Here is a 15760-nt window from a genome sequence, read left to right on the forward strand (position 1 = left end):
AGACAATACACATCTCTTTAACCTGTGCTTAATGCTCTCTCCACTCACATTGTCTGTACCTTTAAGACTTGATTACCTGTAAAGACTCGCATTCCAACCATTATTTTGTAAATTGAGTTTGTGTCTTTATATGCCCCGTTTGTGAATAGAACTCCCACTCACCTGATGAAGGGGCAGCGCTCCAAAAGCCAGTGGCTTTTGCTACCAAATAAACCTGTTGGACTTTAACCTGGTGTTGTGAGACTTCTTACTGATATTTGCTGCCACTCGGTCCAATTGTCGAGGGGAATTTAGCCGTTCTGGACAATTTCTGGGTAAACCATTTACCGGGAACTACTTAGAGGGATTCCCCAGTGCATCATTGGGATTACCGCCCCCCACCCCCCACCCCCAAAATGCGACACTGGGGAAGCAGGAAGTTATGGACCAGTTATATCTGTGTCGCATCTGTCTCAAAAATATCCAACTCCCTTTTTAACATACTTGGCACTACCCATTCTTAATGCTGTGACTCAATAGATGTGATGTGGAGATGTCGGCATTGGACTGGGGTAAACACAGTAAGAAGGTTAACAACACCAGGTTAAAGTCCAACAGGTTTATTTGGTAGCAAAAGCCACACAAGCTTTCGGAGCTCCAAGCCCCTTCTTCAGGTGAGTGGGAATTCTGTTCACAAACAGAACTTATAAAGACACAAACTCAATTTACATGAATAATGGTTGGAATGCGAATACTTACAACTAATCAAGTCTTTAAGAAACAAAACAACGTGAGTGGAGAGAGCATCAAGACAGTCTGGAGACAATACACATCTTTTTAGCCTGTCTTGATGCTCTCTCCACTCACGTTGTTTTGTTTCTTAAAGACTTGATTAGTTGTAAGTATTCGCATTCCAACCATTATTCGTGTAAATTGAGTTGGTGTCTTTATATGCTCTGTTTGTGAACAGAATTCCCACTCACCTGAAGAAGGGGCTTGGAGCTCCGTAAGCTTGTGTGGCTTTTGCTACCAAATAAACCTGTTGGACTTTAACCTGGTGTTGTTAAACTTCTTACTCAATAGATGGCCTTAGATGATGAATGGGATCGCCCCGACGAATTGGAGCCCAAGTCAATTTGGATTGGTTATTGTTTCACGTGCCATCACCAGCCCATGATCATCCGATAATCTGATTGGATGAAGAATCTGTCACCTGGGCAACGTTACGCCGGAAGAGAGCATTGGAACCAATCAGAAGAGACAGGTGTTCAAGAGGCGGAGCTGACGGCGTTTTGGTCGCGGTCTTGTCCACATCTTCGCAGCGAGAAATTCCCGAATACACCCTGCTTTGCTGTGCAAAATGAACACACGTTCGCGGGTGAGTATTCAATTGGCAGTGTTTGAGATAATGTCATGTAAGGAGTGAGGGAGACGGATGCTTGTTTGCAGACATGATTGAGTGGAGGGGGGTGGGGGAAGCAAAGGACGCGGAGATATTGGTGCATTGTGCAGACTGCAACCTATAGCGATCTCAAACCTGCTTGGATAAGATCTTGTGGGAAATCTATCTGAGCTTTTCATATAAAAGCAGACAATACTGCAAACGTTCAGTCCTAGCAACTCTGTGCGAGGGCAAAACGGAGATCACTGACCTTTTAATCAGAAGAGTTCCCTTATTTTTGAATCATGCGGAGAGAGGAAATAGAGATAGCATTTCAACTGTGTGAGTTTTTCATATCTTTCAGCGAATCATGAAGGCTGCCTTCTGAAAGTAAAAATAAAATGAGAGAAAAACTAAAACCAGCAAAGATAAAGAAAACAAAATAAAAGTAAAATGTATTTATTAGTCACAAGTAGGCTTGCATTAACACTGCACTGACATTACTGTGAAAATCCCCTATTCTGGCGCCTGTTTGGGTACACTGAGGGTGAATTTAGCATAGCCAATCCACCTGACCAGCACAATCAATGACGATAGGCGACAATGTCTCCTCCACAATCATCCTTATCACAGGTGCCCCACAACGCTGTGTTCTCAGCCCCCTACTGTACTCCTTATACACCTAATGAGTGTGTGGCCAAATTCCCCTCCAACTCGATTTTCAAGTTTGCTGACGACCACCATAGTGGGTCGGATCTCAAACAATGACGAGACGGAGTACAGGAATGAGATAGAGAATCTGGTGAACTGGTGCAGCAACAATAATCTCTCCCTCAATGTCAACAAAATGAAGGAGATTGTCATCGACTTCAGGAAGCGTAAAGGAGAACATGCCCAAGTCTACATCAATGGGGATGGAGTGGAAAGGGTCGAGAGCTTCAATTTTTTTTTTTAGGTGTCCAAATCACCAACAACCTATCCTGGTCTCTTTCCCCCCCCCATGCCGACATTATAGTTAAGAAAGCCCACCAGCGCCTCTACTGTCTCAGAAGACTAAGGAAATTTGGTATGTCAGCTACAACTCTCACCAACTTTTACAGATGCACCATAGAAAGCATTCTTTCCGGTTGTACCGCAGCTTGGTATGGCTCCTGCTCTGCCCAAGACTGCAAGAAACAACAAAAGTTCGTGAATGTAGCTCAAACCATCACGCAATCCAACTTCCCATCCATTGACTCTGTCTATACTTCCCGCTGCCTCGGCAAAGCAGCCAGCATAATTAAGGACCCCACACGCTCGGACATTCTCTCTTCCACCTTCTTCCGTCGGGAAAAAGATAGAAAAGTCTGAGTACACGTACCAACCGACTCAAGAACAGCTTCAGCCCTGCTGCCGTCAGACTTTTGAATGGAATTACCTTGCATTAAGTTGATCTTTCTCTACACCCTAGCTATGACTGTAACACTACATCCTGCACTCTCTCATTTCCTCTTCTAAGAACGGTATGCTCTGTTTGTATAGCACGCAAGAAACAATACTTTTCACTGTATGCTAATACATGTGACAATAATAAATCAAATCTTTGGAGTGTGGGAGGAAACCGGAGCACCCGGTGGAAACTTACGTAGACATGGAGAACATGCAAACTCCACACAGACTGTAACCCAAGCTGGGAATCGAACCCAGGTCCCTGGTGCTGTGAGGCAGCAGTGCTAACCACTGATGTTGGGATCAAAAATTGTTGAAAATTATGTTGAGTCTGGAAAGTGCTCAGTGAAAAAATGAAGTGCTGTTCCTCCAGTTTATGTTAAGCTTCATTGGAATACTGCAGGAGGCCAGGACAAAGTTCAGATTGGGGATGTGGTACAGAATTAAAAATGACAGAAAATTGGAAGCTTCGGGTCACGCTTGTGGACAGAATAGAAGTTTTGCAAAACGATAACCCAATTTGAGTTTGCCAAGTATAGAGTAGACCACATTGTGAATGGCACATTGAAAGGAGTACAAGTCTTTTTTTTAGTTTTAATTAGGGCATCATGATTGGCACAGGCTTGAAGGGCCAAAGGGCCTGTTCCTGTGCTGCACTTTTCTTCTTTAAATTACTATTAAGTGTTTTGGACCTTGGATGGTGCAAAGAGAGGAAGCATGGTGATTGTACCTTTTAAGGGCAGCAGCGCAGAAGAGGAGTCACCTTGCTTGGGGGACCAATAGGGACTGAGAGTGGGTAATCACGATGTGGAGATGCCGGCGTTGGACTGGGGTGAACACAGTAAGAGTTTTAACAACACCAGGTTAAAGTCCAACAGGTTTATTTGGTAGCAAATACCATAAGCTTTCGGAGCTTTAAAAGCTTATGGTATTGCTACCAAATAAACCTGTTGGACTTTAACCTGGTGTGGGTAATCACGCCAGGGAGTGGAGTTCTCTGTTGGGCAGAAGACATTCTGAAGACATGTAGGGACTGGGGCAGCAGACAGGCTGCTCTAGGTCAACCGGGAGGCTGCCGGCCTCTGGACATTCAGTTTTCCTAATAATTTTTTTTTTGTGTTCTTGATGAAGTCTGAGTGTGCATTATTATAGGGAGTAGAAGGGCAGGTGTTTCATCTCCTGCACTTGTACGAAAAGGCCTTTGATGGAAGTGCGGCTCTGGGGTTACTGAGAAGTGGACCAAACTAATGCTGAGTGAATGGTCCTTTTAGAACACTGAAAGGGTAGGGCAGGAGATGATGTGTTTTGTGGCATCACACTAGAGGTGGCAGAAATGGTGAATGTGGAGGCTGGTACAGTACACAATGAGAACAAGGGAAATTCTAATGATTCTGGGAGGGAGGGGAAGGGGAGACAGCAGATGTGTGTGAAAAAGAACAGAAAAGGTTGCAAGCCCTGTTAATTATTGGTGTGGGGAGAGTTTTTGGTCGCAGAAAAGGAAAACATATCAGAAATGTTAGTATGGAAGGTTGAATCGGCACAACATTCAATTCAACCATTACTCTAATTTGGTTTTTTTTTGTTTTTGTTTCTTGTTTCTCCCTTGTTTGTTTTGCTCTTGTCTGGCATGTGTTCATGATTTGGCCATTCACATGTCCTCTAGACACACCTTTTATTCCTTTTACCTTGCTGCATTATCACATCTTTTGGCCTTGTACCATGAACCCCTCTGTCATTTAATCGCTCCTTCCTGCCTTCTACACCATGGTAAGAAATCTCACAACACCAGGTTAAAGTCCAACAGGTTTATTTGGTCGCAAAAGCCACTAGCTTTCGGAGTGCTGCCCCTTCGTCAGGTGAGTCGAAGGGGCAGCGCTCCGAAAGCTAGTGGTTTTTGCTATCAAATAAACCTGTTGGACTTTAACCTGGTGTTGTGAGACTTCTTACTGTGTTTACCCCAGTCCAATGCCAGCATCTCCACATCATTCTACACCATGACAGACTACAGCATACAAGCGCAGGAGACGCACCAACTGCCCTTTTTTTTTGCCTCCTCTCTTTACACCATCCAAGGTCCCAAACATTAATCACAATTTATTTGTACTCCATTCAATGTACAGTAACACATCTGACTTTTCCCTGAAAGGTCATAACTTCGTTAACTCTGTTTCTCTCTTCTCAGATGCTGCCAGGTCTACTGAGCATTTCCAGCATCTGCAGTACTTTGCATTTTGTTTTGTAACACAATACTTTTTGTTTTGTTTTGTAGCACAATAAGAAATGTACTGTTATTGGGGGCTCTGGTTTCTTGGGCCAACATTTAGTGAAGAAGCTTCTGGAAAAAGGCTATATTGTTAATATTTTGGATGTCCGAAAACCACTTGAGGATGAAGGAGTTCAGTTCTTCAGTGCAGATCTGTGCTCTAAAGAGGTTGGTAAAAATGACATTCTCTATTTCTTGTGACACGATGCCACCTGCATGCGAAAAGAGAAAAAGCTTAGCTTTGTGACATTTTGAATTGCAAATAATATGCCAGAGGGACACACTGCTTCTTTTCTTTGAATGTTCTTTTCAATGAACAATCAGCCATTTATTATGATCCTCCTATAGTAATCATAACATTTTTCAAGCAGTTATTTTGATGTACTTATGGTCATAAACTTTGGTTTGATTTATTCCTGGAGAACATGTAAACTGATAGCACCCAACTACCCCCCTCAACTCCAACGTACATAAGTTATCAGGATGACTGTCCAACATCCAGTACTGGATGAGCAGAAATTTTCTCCAGCAATGTAAGATTTGACCAAGGGTCACAAATTATTCAAAAGAGCTGAGAACAGGCGGTTTATTAAGAAGCAAATGCCTGTGTTGGAACCCTGAGTGACAAACACCAAACTCAGGATTTTCGTGCTAATCTGTGCATATGTGATATCCTTAATCTGTGGTCCATTTCGGAAAGGTAATGACCATATTGCTGTCAATCCTTGCATCTCAAACTTGTTATGGACAAGGAGAAAGGTAGCCTGCAAAAGACAGCTTTGGATTGGGGGAAGGAAGATTTTATTAAAATAACGCAGGATCTGGCCAAAGTTGACTGGGAACAGCGCCTTGTAGAAAAATTTAAAGAGTAGTGAGAGCCATTCAAAAAGGAACTGGCAAGAGTATAGGTCCAACATGTTCGCTAGAGGGGGAAATGTAGGAGCAATAAGTTCAGGGAATCCTGGATGTCTCGGACAATTCAGGACTGGATAAGCAATTGCTAAGGGAATAACTCATGTAGCCCGAGAGGAATATAGGAAGTGCAAGAGGGAATTTAAGAAAAGAAAAAGAGGGCTTAAAAAGGACCTGTGAACAAGATTAGGGAGAATCCTAAAATATTTTATAAATACATTAAGGGGAAGAGGTTAACCAGGGAAAGGATAGGACCTGTTAGACACCGACGAGGAAATGTGTATGTGAAGCCACAGGACGTTGGAAGGGTGTTAAATGAATATTTCTCTCGGTCTTCACTCGGGAAAAGGAGACCGTAGGTAAAGAATTCAGGAAAAGGTACTGTGAGGAATGTGCAGTTTGACATAGGAAATGAGGAGATATTGGAGGCTCTGACGGGCTTAAAAGTGGATAGATCCCAGGCCAGATGAACTGCATCCCAGGCTGCTCTGGGAGGTGAGGCACGAAATTGCAGGGGCTCTGACAATTCCTCTCTGACCACGGGGAAAGTGCATAGGACTGGAGGATGGCTAATGTTGTTCCACTTTTCAAGAAGGGTAGTAGAGATGAACTGGGAAATTACAGACCAGTGAGTCTCCTGTCAGTGGTAGGGAAACTATTGGAGAAAATTCTGAAGGTAAATATTAATCTCCACTTGGAAAGGCATGGCTTAATTAAGGATAGTCAGCGTGGCTTTGTCAGAGGAAGGTCATGCCTAACAAATTTGATGGAACTTTTTGAAACTGTGATCAAATGTGTGGATGAGCAAAGTGCAGTTTATGCAGTTTTTATATAGATTTTAGTAAAGCCTTCGATAAGGTCCCACATGGGAGACTGAGAAGGTTGAAGCACATGGAATTCAGGGAAACATGGCAAGATGGATCTGAAACTGGTTTAGTAATAGGACACAAAGGGTGGTGGTCGAAGGCTGTTTTAGTGACTGGAGTCCAGTGGCTTATCATAAGGTTCAGTGCTGGGACCCCTATTGATTGTTATATACATAAATGATATAGATGGTGTCGTGGTTCCCCAGGACGACAATTTATTCACATCAATTAAAACAGAGAGTCTGAGCAGCGATCTTCCAAGCAATAGACTTTATTTCTCAGCACAAGAGATAAAGTCGGGAACGTCCGGAACACTCCAAAGAGCCCTTGGGCTTACAGTCTTTTATGTACATTTCAGCCTCATATTTCAAGATCCTCCTCTCCCTTTTACAGCCTGTCCTTGGTTGTTATCTTACCCTACAGCCCTATCTTTCTTTGGCCACCATTATTTTTAGTTGACCCTTTATCTGTTTTCTTTGCAATCGGTCGCTCCCTGTTATATCTCGTTGTCTCTTAAACCATGGTGGTTATAACTCTTGCTCTTATCTGAACTTTTCTGTTTGTATAATAATCGTGGTTTTGTAGGCTAAGGCGAATGTGTTTAGAAGAAAAGACATTCTCTCTGCTGATTTATGGTCCACTATTAAGTTGAACCACCGAGCAGTCTTCCTTGTTTTCTTAAGTGACTATTGTCTGCTTTCCTTAATTAGTGATTGCTATATTACTTCTCTAGTTCCTCCACTTTGACTATATCGACTACACTTGATTATATTAGGTCACACGAAGTTATTTTAGGTTATATACCCATCTCACTACTCACCTAAATCTGCTATATCATTTTACTAAAACCTGTGAATCTGAATTTCATACCTAGCTCATACAATATCTAATACAATTTCCCTTACAATGGTAATGTGGAGCAGCGGGGGGAGTGATGAGCAAGATTGCAGATGACACCAAGATTGCTAGGGTGGTTAATAGTGAAGAAGAAGGTCATAGGTTACAGGAAAATATAGATGGGTTGGGCAGAGCAGTGGCAGATGGTATTTAACCCTGATAAGTGCAAGGTGATGCATTTTGGAAGAAATAACAAGACAAGGGAGTATTTAATAAATTGCAGCACACCAGGAAGCTCAGAGGAACAGATGGATCTTGAGGTACTTATTCGCACATCCCTAAAAGTGGCAGAGCAGGCAGATAAGATAGTTAAGGCATATGGGACATTTGCTTTTATCAGTCGTGGCATAGAGTACAAGAGCAAGGAGGTAGTGTTGGAGCTATACAGAATGTTGGTTAGGCCACAGCTAGAATACTGTGTACAGTTCTACTATGAGGAAGGATGTGATTTCATTAGAGTGGGTACAGAAGAGATTCAACAGGATGGAGCATTTGAGCTATAAGGAGAGACTGGATATGCTTGGATTGTTTTCTCTAGAGCAGAGAAGGCTGAGAGGGACATGATTTGAGGGGTATGGACAAGGTGAATAGGAAGCAGCTGTTCTCCTTGGTTGAGGAGGCATAGTTTTACGATGGGGCAGGAGATATAGAGGGGATTTGAGAAAACATTTTTCACTGAGGGTAGTGGGAATTTGGAATGCACTGCCTGGGAAGGTAGTGGAGGCTGGAAGTCATATAACCTTTAAAATGTATTTGGATGAATACTTGTCCCATATCATTGAAATTATGATGTTTCAAGTGCTGGAAAATGTGATTGGTACAACTTTAGTGGTAGTTATTGTCAGTGCAGACTTGATGGGCCGAAGTGCTTTTTCTGCGCTGTGTGACGCTGATCACACACAATATGTGTAGGAATGTATTAAATTGATCTAATAGCTTGTTTCTTCCCACACTGCTTTTTTTAAGAGAGTGCTGTATGCCCAATCGCATCACAAGGTTCATAGGAGATTGAGAAGGTGAATCTATATTTAGTATAATGGAGCACTCCCCCAGCAGTGTGCCAGTGTAATATAGTACAACAGGGACCACCTACCAGAGGTCAGATATTTGTATCTTATTTAGTAGTGATATGATTACTTGGTCAGTCTGCTATATTTCATGTGCACTGTTGGATGGTATCTGAGCACCCTGGAATAGACAGGTTGGAGAAAATTATGTTAGAGTTAATACTTCTTTAATAAATAAGGCAAACATTTGGAATTTTTAAAAAAATCAATCTTGAAAGATTAGATTTTATTTTATTATAACCTCATCCCTCACCTAAAAGCTCAAATTTTCAGCTGATATGCAGCTTAGAGGAAGTTGTTGTCCAGCAACTCTCCACAGGTTGTCAGTTTAATTAGTTTTGGTATTAACTGTCTGCAGTGTGTATTTAAAGGAAAACTTCAAACAATGGAATTGCATATTAATAAACTGTGATTGCTTGTTTAGGATATACTGCCAGCTGTTAAGGGTGTGAGCATTGTATTTCACTGTGCCTCTCCAGCACCTTCTAGTGACAACCGAGAACTCTTCTATAAAGTGAATTACACAGGGACCAAAACTATAATTGAAGCATGTAAAGAAGCTGGTGTTCAGGTAAAAAATGGTGCATTGCAGCTTTAACACTGTTTGAACCTTCTTCCCTACCCTGCCAACCTTTCGTGACTAACTTTTATTTTTGCACACAGAAACTGGTGCTGACTAGTAGTGCTAGTGTTGTATTTGAAGGCTCAGACCTTAAGAATGGCTCTGAAGATCTACCATATGCTAAGAGTCCCATAGACTACTATTCACAAACAAAGATCTTACAGGAGAGGGTAGGTTTAATAGCTTTGACATCACTTTAAGTGAAATTGAAGTAATGCATTTGTGATGGCCTATATGGTACAGCTAAGTGATGTTAACTTTACTGACATATTTAATTGTACGTTTTTAAGTTTCAAGCTTTTACATTTTTCTACATTGAGAAAGTGTGCAAGTACCTTGCTCCGTGAAAAATATAATTGCAACTCCAATGGTTCTTTTCACTTCCCACCCCTTTGCCATAACAATGAGCTTACAACCCCTTTGTGGAAGACATGTACAGTACTTCTATTTGCCAAACTAATCAAGTTTATGATCGGAGATTGTAATCTGTGCTGCTTTGTGTTAAGCACTGTGTTAAGGCTCACTTGACCTGCAACCGAGAGACTCATCAGTGTGGCCGCCCAGTGGAAGTAATTTTTTGTTGCTGATCTCCTGACGTATTTGTATAATTCTTTTCTGTTGGGGGAGAGAGAGCTAACACGCCTCCTCTCTCACATACATTCATGCATTCTTGCTCTTTTGAGCATTTATGCACTCTGACTATTATGTTGTATACTTGACTGTCTAGTAACTGCAAAATATTGTTCTAAAGTATTTTGGCAATTGCATTGGCTGTATACCAAAATATTACAATGGGAGTGGCTGTTGTAGTTTCTTCCCTATTTGATGTTCACAACTAACTTTTTTTTATGGCAGGAAATTCTTGGTGCTAATAATCCAGATCAGAACTTCATGACAATTGCAATTCGTCCTCATGGCATTTTTGGACCTCATGACCCGCATTTAGTACCTGTTCTTGTACAGGCTGCCAAGAGTGGCAAGATGAAGTTTATGATTGGGTTAGTACTGTATAGATAGAACAATAGATTTAGTACTGAATGTTTCATGCTATAATTGAACTTGAGAAAGAACAGTAATCGGTCAGAAGCTAACAGTAACTTTCTCATCGACAATGTATTGTGATTTGTGTCTTTTTGGGTGTGGGATCATCTGAGTGGCAAATTACATGAAAACACAATGCACTTTGCACATGATTCCTTCCTATTACTACTACCCTCTGTGCTTTATTATTGATAAATAGTACCACTTTGATCTGTATTCAAAACAACTTAAGTGTTTTCTGGAAATATTAGTGCCTAAAGTAAGGTGGGGCACCATCAGCTGTGGAAATGGGGAGCATATTTCCCTTTACGCGAGGGTGAATGGATGGATCATGCATCTGATATTAGGGGCTGGCAGAATCCACTCTTGACTTTTTTAATGGTTTTTATTTTTAAAACTCTATAGATTGAGTTGAAGGTACAGTTTAATTGTTAATTATCATTCCTTGGAATTTTCTGGACATGATTACAGTATTCTGCTGGTTGGTTAATTTCATCGCCTGATTAAAACTGTGCTTGTACCTTTTACAGCAATGGCAAGAATCTGGTAGACTTCACCTATGTTGATAATGTTGTGCATGGGCTGATCCTGGCAGCAGAAAATCTTCACCCACAGTCACACATCTGTGGAAAGGTAAAGGTTGACAGTAATCTGTCTCTGCCTATTCAACCTTTCTTTGATCAATCTTGTCTGTTGGATCTGGTGTTAGTGTTTCCCTTTCATGCTGACTGCTCCCATTGATGGTGCAGGGACCATTTAGTAATAACAAGACACTGAACTTTGTCTTTTGACAATATGACTGCAGTTGAAAAATAGAAATGGTCTATTAAGGCAAGAAACCCATTGTTAGCTTTTATAACTGGCTAGAGGGATCTGTCTGTCACTGGGCCTTTGAAAGGGAATTTTATGATGACTACTCGTGAGAGCCAATTACCTATGCAACCTGCTACAAAATTCTTTGAGATAGCACTCTTATTAGTAGTAGTGACCTTGTTATATAGGTGGTAAGATCATAGAAGGGTGATGGCACAAGAAGGTGAGTATTTGGCCTGTTGTGTCCATGCTGGCACTCTGCAAGAGAGTCACTGAGTCTCATTTGACCAGCTTTTCTCCATAGCTCTGTAATTGTTCTCTCCTCATAATTATCCAAATCTCGTTTGAAAGCCTCAATTGAATCTGCCTCCACCACAATCTCAGTGCATTCCAGATCCTAACCAGTCACTGTGTGAAAAATGTTTTTCCACATGTCACCATTGGTTCTTTTGCCACTCATTTTAAATCACTGCCCTCTCTGATTCTGTCTTTCTGGCAGTGGGAACAGTTTCTCCCTATCTACAGACCCCTCATGATTTTGAACACTTCTATCAAATCTCTTCCAAATCTTCTCTTCTCCAGGGAGAACGGCCCTCACTGTGAATCTATTTACATAACTGAAGTTCATCTTCATCATCCTTAGAACCATTCTTGTGAATCTTTTCTGCATCCTCATGCCTTTAAATCATCCTAATATGTGGTGTCCAGAATTGGATACAATATTCCAGTAGAGGCAAAACCAGTGTTCACACACAGGTTTATCTTAACTCCCTTTTAAATAACTCAGTTGGAATGAAATCTCTAGATAGATAGCACAGTAGTTGCATACAGACTCCGCATAATATATCCCTGGAGATCACAAAAGGATTAGTTACTAATACATTAATCCAAGTACCTCAAATAATTGAATAGTTCGTGCTGTTACATCAGACAAGAGTACTTTATTTATGTACCTACTCTTCTTCAAAATAGTATCATGAAGTTTTTACATCCACCTGAGAAGATGGAGTGCTGTTTAACATTTGACCATGTTGTGCTCCTTTGGTACTGCACAGCTACCAATATAGATTATATACTCCAGTATCTGGAATGGCTCTAGAAGACTTAATTGAGAGTTGTTGTTTCTCTTCCCACAGCTAGTGGTGCACATGGCAAGTTCTCATCTGTTCCCATAGTGAGTTTTTTTTTGCTGGAACGGGTCACTAGCCTGTCACCAGCTTTATAGCGAGGGGTGGGGGGGAGCTGATAAGGAGTCTCTTCTGTTCTTAGCATGTGCCATTGGTTTGCTAGAAGGATTTTTCAGGTGATATTTGGCTGTGTTATGAATGCACCTTCCTTGGCCATCAAATCCTGGGGTGGGATATGAACCTGGAGCTTCTGGCTTAGAGGCAAAGACATTACCCACTACCCCACAAGACCTCCTTAGTCAAGAGTGATATCACTGAATCAAATAAATTAAATATCTCTCATTCATATTTTCCTAAAATTAGTTTGGTAGATTCTGATGTTGCCCTCTCTTTCCACCCCACTCTCTTAACCACCCTTATCTACAGTGGGTAAAAAAGATAGTTAGAAAATATTATCATAATCCATGTTGTCGTTGAACAAAATTATAATAGTGTTTGTGACTTAATTTGGAAGAACATGTGTTTTGAAATATGGGCTTTGTTTTCTTGACTTCCTCCTTTTTAAATTCCAATAGGCTTATCATATCACAAATGATGAACCGATTCCTTTCTGGACCTTCTTGTCTGAGATTTTAGTTGGATTGAATTATGATCCTCCGAAGTATCACATACCCTACCTGCTGGCTTATTATTTGGCCTTTTTGCTTTCAATTTTGGTGTTGCTATTAAAGCCATTTGTGACCATTAAACCTACATTCACTCCCATGCGAGTAGCATTGGCTGGAACATTCCACTACTACAGTTGTGAAAGAGCCAAGAAAGATCTAGGATATAAGCCTGTTGTCTGCCTGAGTGAAGGAATCAAGTATACAATTCAAAGTTTCACACATCTCAGTAGATCAAGGTAGCTACAGTTTCAGCCAACCCATTATTCGTTATATTTTGGATTTTCAATCAGATGGCAGCCAGTGGATTTGGATATCCAAATTAATCATTATTCTTATTTGTGCCATGATTGAAATATGTCTTGACATTCTTGACTGGGTTGCAAGGTATACAACCCAACCAAAAATTGGTAAAATGCTGATATGGTGACTTCTGCCATTCCTGGGAAGGAAAAATAGTATCTATCTTTATTTGTTGGTAGTGTTTCATGGCAACAAATGCAAATTCTGTACTCCCTGTGGATACTCTAGATAGAAAATATTTGGTGAACAGAGGCCTTGGGATGGAGGGAGGGGGAAGAAACTTGCATGATACAGTATCTATTTCGATAAATTCTGGGGATCATTCAAATATAACTTAAAGGAAATTATTTACTATTCAACTTGTAAATTGAAAGATGCATCTTTGCTCATTTGATGTCAGCTTTGAGACTTTATTAGTAAGGTCTTCCAAGTGAACTGTCTGAGATTCTCTTGACTCTTTAGCCTTTAATATTAAAAGAAGTATCTCCAAAAGTTGGTATTATGGACTGACAGTAGCTCCAGGGCATCTTATGGCTTCTATTTTAAATGACACAAAACATTCAGCCCCTTGTAAACTGTGCAGTTTTGTCTCGTGCTGTATTCTCAAAATGTTTTATTTGGTAAAATTTAATTTGGAAGATAAGTTTAAAGTTTATTAGTTTTCACAAGTCGGCTCACATTAACACTGCAATGAGGTTAATGGGAAAATCCCCCTCGTCTCCACACTCCGGCATCTGTTCGGGTACACTGTGGGAGTATTTAGCATGGCCAATGCACCTCAGCAGCACGTCTTTCCTGTGGGAGAAAACCAGAGCACCTGGAGGAAACCCATGCAGATACGGGGAGAATGTATAGAATCCGCACAGGCAGTGATCCAAGCTGGGAATCGAACCCGGGTCCCTGGCACTGAGGCAGCAGTGCTAACCAGTATGCCGCTGTGTTGCCCCGATGTCTGCTGAAATTACTGAGCTGAATTTTGCTTTTAGCATCAGCACTTTTGCTGCTGTTTCTAGCAATGTCTACATTATTTCTGATTTTTAAGATGTAAGCAGAAAATGATTCACTTTTTTCCCCCCTTTTGCAATGTTGTGCTTAATATCTAAGTAGTTTGGTCTAACATGGTTAGACACGGGCGGCACGGTAGCAGTGGTTAGCACTGCTGCTTCACAGCTCCAGGGACCTGGGTTCGATTCCCGGCTGAGGTCACTGTCTGTGTGGAGTTTGCACATTCTCCTCGTGTCTGCGTGGGTTTCCTCCGGGTGCTCCGGTTTCCTCCCACATTCCAAAGATGTATGAGTTAGGTTGATTGGCCATGCTTAAATTGCCCCTTAGTGTCCTGAGATGTGTAGGTTAGAGGGATTATTGGGTAAAATATGTAGGGATATGGGGGTAGGGCCTGGGTGGGATTGTGGTTGGTGCAGACTCGATGGGTCGAATGGCCTCTCTGTACTGTAGGGTTTCTATGATTCTATGGTTTGGATATTGCCATGAAACGTTTGGTTACTTCTGGTCTGAAGTTTAATAATGTTCCTCATTTATAATTATTCCTTTAGAGATGACACATCTTTTCCATATTTCTGACAAAATTTCAACCTATTGATCATGTTTGTTCTTTAATGTGTGCAGCTGTTTGAATTTATTTTAAAAATACTTCTATGGTGGAAATAATGCATTCATTTAAATATTGACATGGTTAAAATTAGATGGAAGGACTATATTAAATCTTTGAAAATACTTAAGGGTCCATAACAGCTAAAATATTAGGATATTAAATGTCACGTTCCATTAGAACACTTCCTGGGTGTTATTCGAAAGATTGGTATCTTTCAAACTATTGCGTCATCATTTTGTCATTCTCGTTAGAATTAACTGCTGCTCAAAGGGAATCCTTTACATGAATCTCTGGTGAGCTCCCTACTCTTAGTTTGGTGTATTCTCAGCCAGAAAAAAATCCAATGTAAATAATGAAAGTGCTTATTCTGTTCTCTTGAGGATGTTAATTGTCATAACAGTCTGTTTATTCCAAATCTAATAGGAAATGTTTATCTATTTGGTCCTTTGTGAAGTGATTTCTGATGCTGTATTTCAACTGATTTACAGAAGCACAAGTATTGGTGATGTGTTTTAATAACTGTACCATAAATAAGACTTTCTTTATTATTTGAGATTGTTATAGAAAATGTCTCTGTCAAATGTAATGGTAGTCATATATGTGATCCAGTAACAATAAAAAGTTCACTATGATATCATTTATTCTATGAATATGGTCACATTTTGCATCTTGGCGAACAAGGGCATGCCTATAGAAGAGGACTTCTACATTGGGCATGAGAAGTATATTCGGAGCTCCTGGATTATCAATTCCAGAGGTAAATCCCAGCAGGCATCTAATGATT

The 15760-nt window shown here is 40.8% G+C and overlaps 1 protein-coding gene across 2 annotated transcripts; it reads left to right on the top strand.

Annotated features, from left to right (window-relative positions):
- Window positions 1-1138: 1138 nt before the first annotated feature.
- On the top strand, window positions 1139-14685 carry nsdhl (NAD(P) dependent 3-beta-hydroxysteroid dehydrogenase NSDHL). 2 transcript variants are annotated; one of them, XM_078210371.1, is made up of 7 exons: window positions 1139-1357; window positions 5058-5219; window positions 9218-9364; window positions 9457-9585; window positions 10271-10413; window positions 10987-11089; window positions 12972-14685. In XM_078210371.1, the coding sequence occupies exons 1-7, from the start codon at window positions 1340-1342 to the stop codon at window positions 13302-13304; spliced, it is 1035 nt and encodes a 344-aa protein (XP_078066497.1). In that variant the 5' UTR covers window positions 1139-1339; the 3' UTR covers window positions 13305-14685. The 2 variants fall into 2 exon arrangements, with proteins under 2 accessions (XP_078066497.1, XP_078066498.1); XM_078210372.1 differs by lacking the exon at window positions 5058-5219.
- Window positions 14686-15760: the final 1075 nt, after the last annotated feature.

Source organism: Mustelus asterias, chromosome 4, assembly GCF_964213995.1.
Source record: "Mustelus asterias chromosome 4, sMusAst1.hap1.1, whole genome shotgun sequence".
NCBI classification, from domain to species: Eukaryota; Metazoa; Chordata; class Chondrichthyes; order Carcharhiniformes; family Triakidae; genus Mustelus; species Mustelus asterias.

What these genes read in the sequence shown, in the direction of transcription:
- nsdhl (XM_078210371.1), top strand. An exon ending in GTAAAGAAGCTGGTGTTCAG is followed by an intron (nt 9,365 to 9,456) that starts GTAAAAAATGGT and finishes TTTTGCACACAG; the next exon opens with AAACTGGTGCTGACTAGTAG. An exon ending in AAGATGAAGTTTATGATTGG is followed by an intron (nt 10,414 to 10,986) that starts GTTAGTACTGTA and finishes TACCTTTTACAG; the next exon opens with CAATGGCAAGAATCTGGTAG.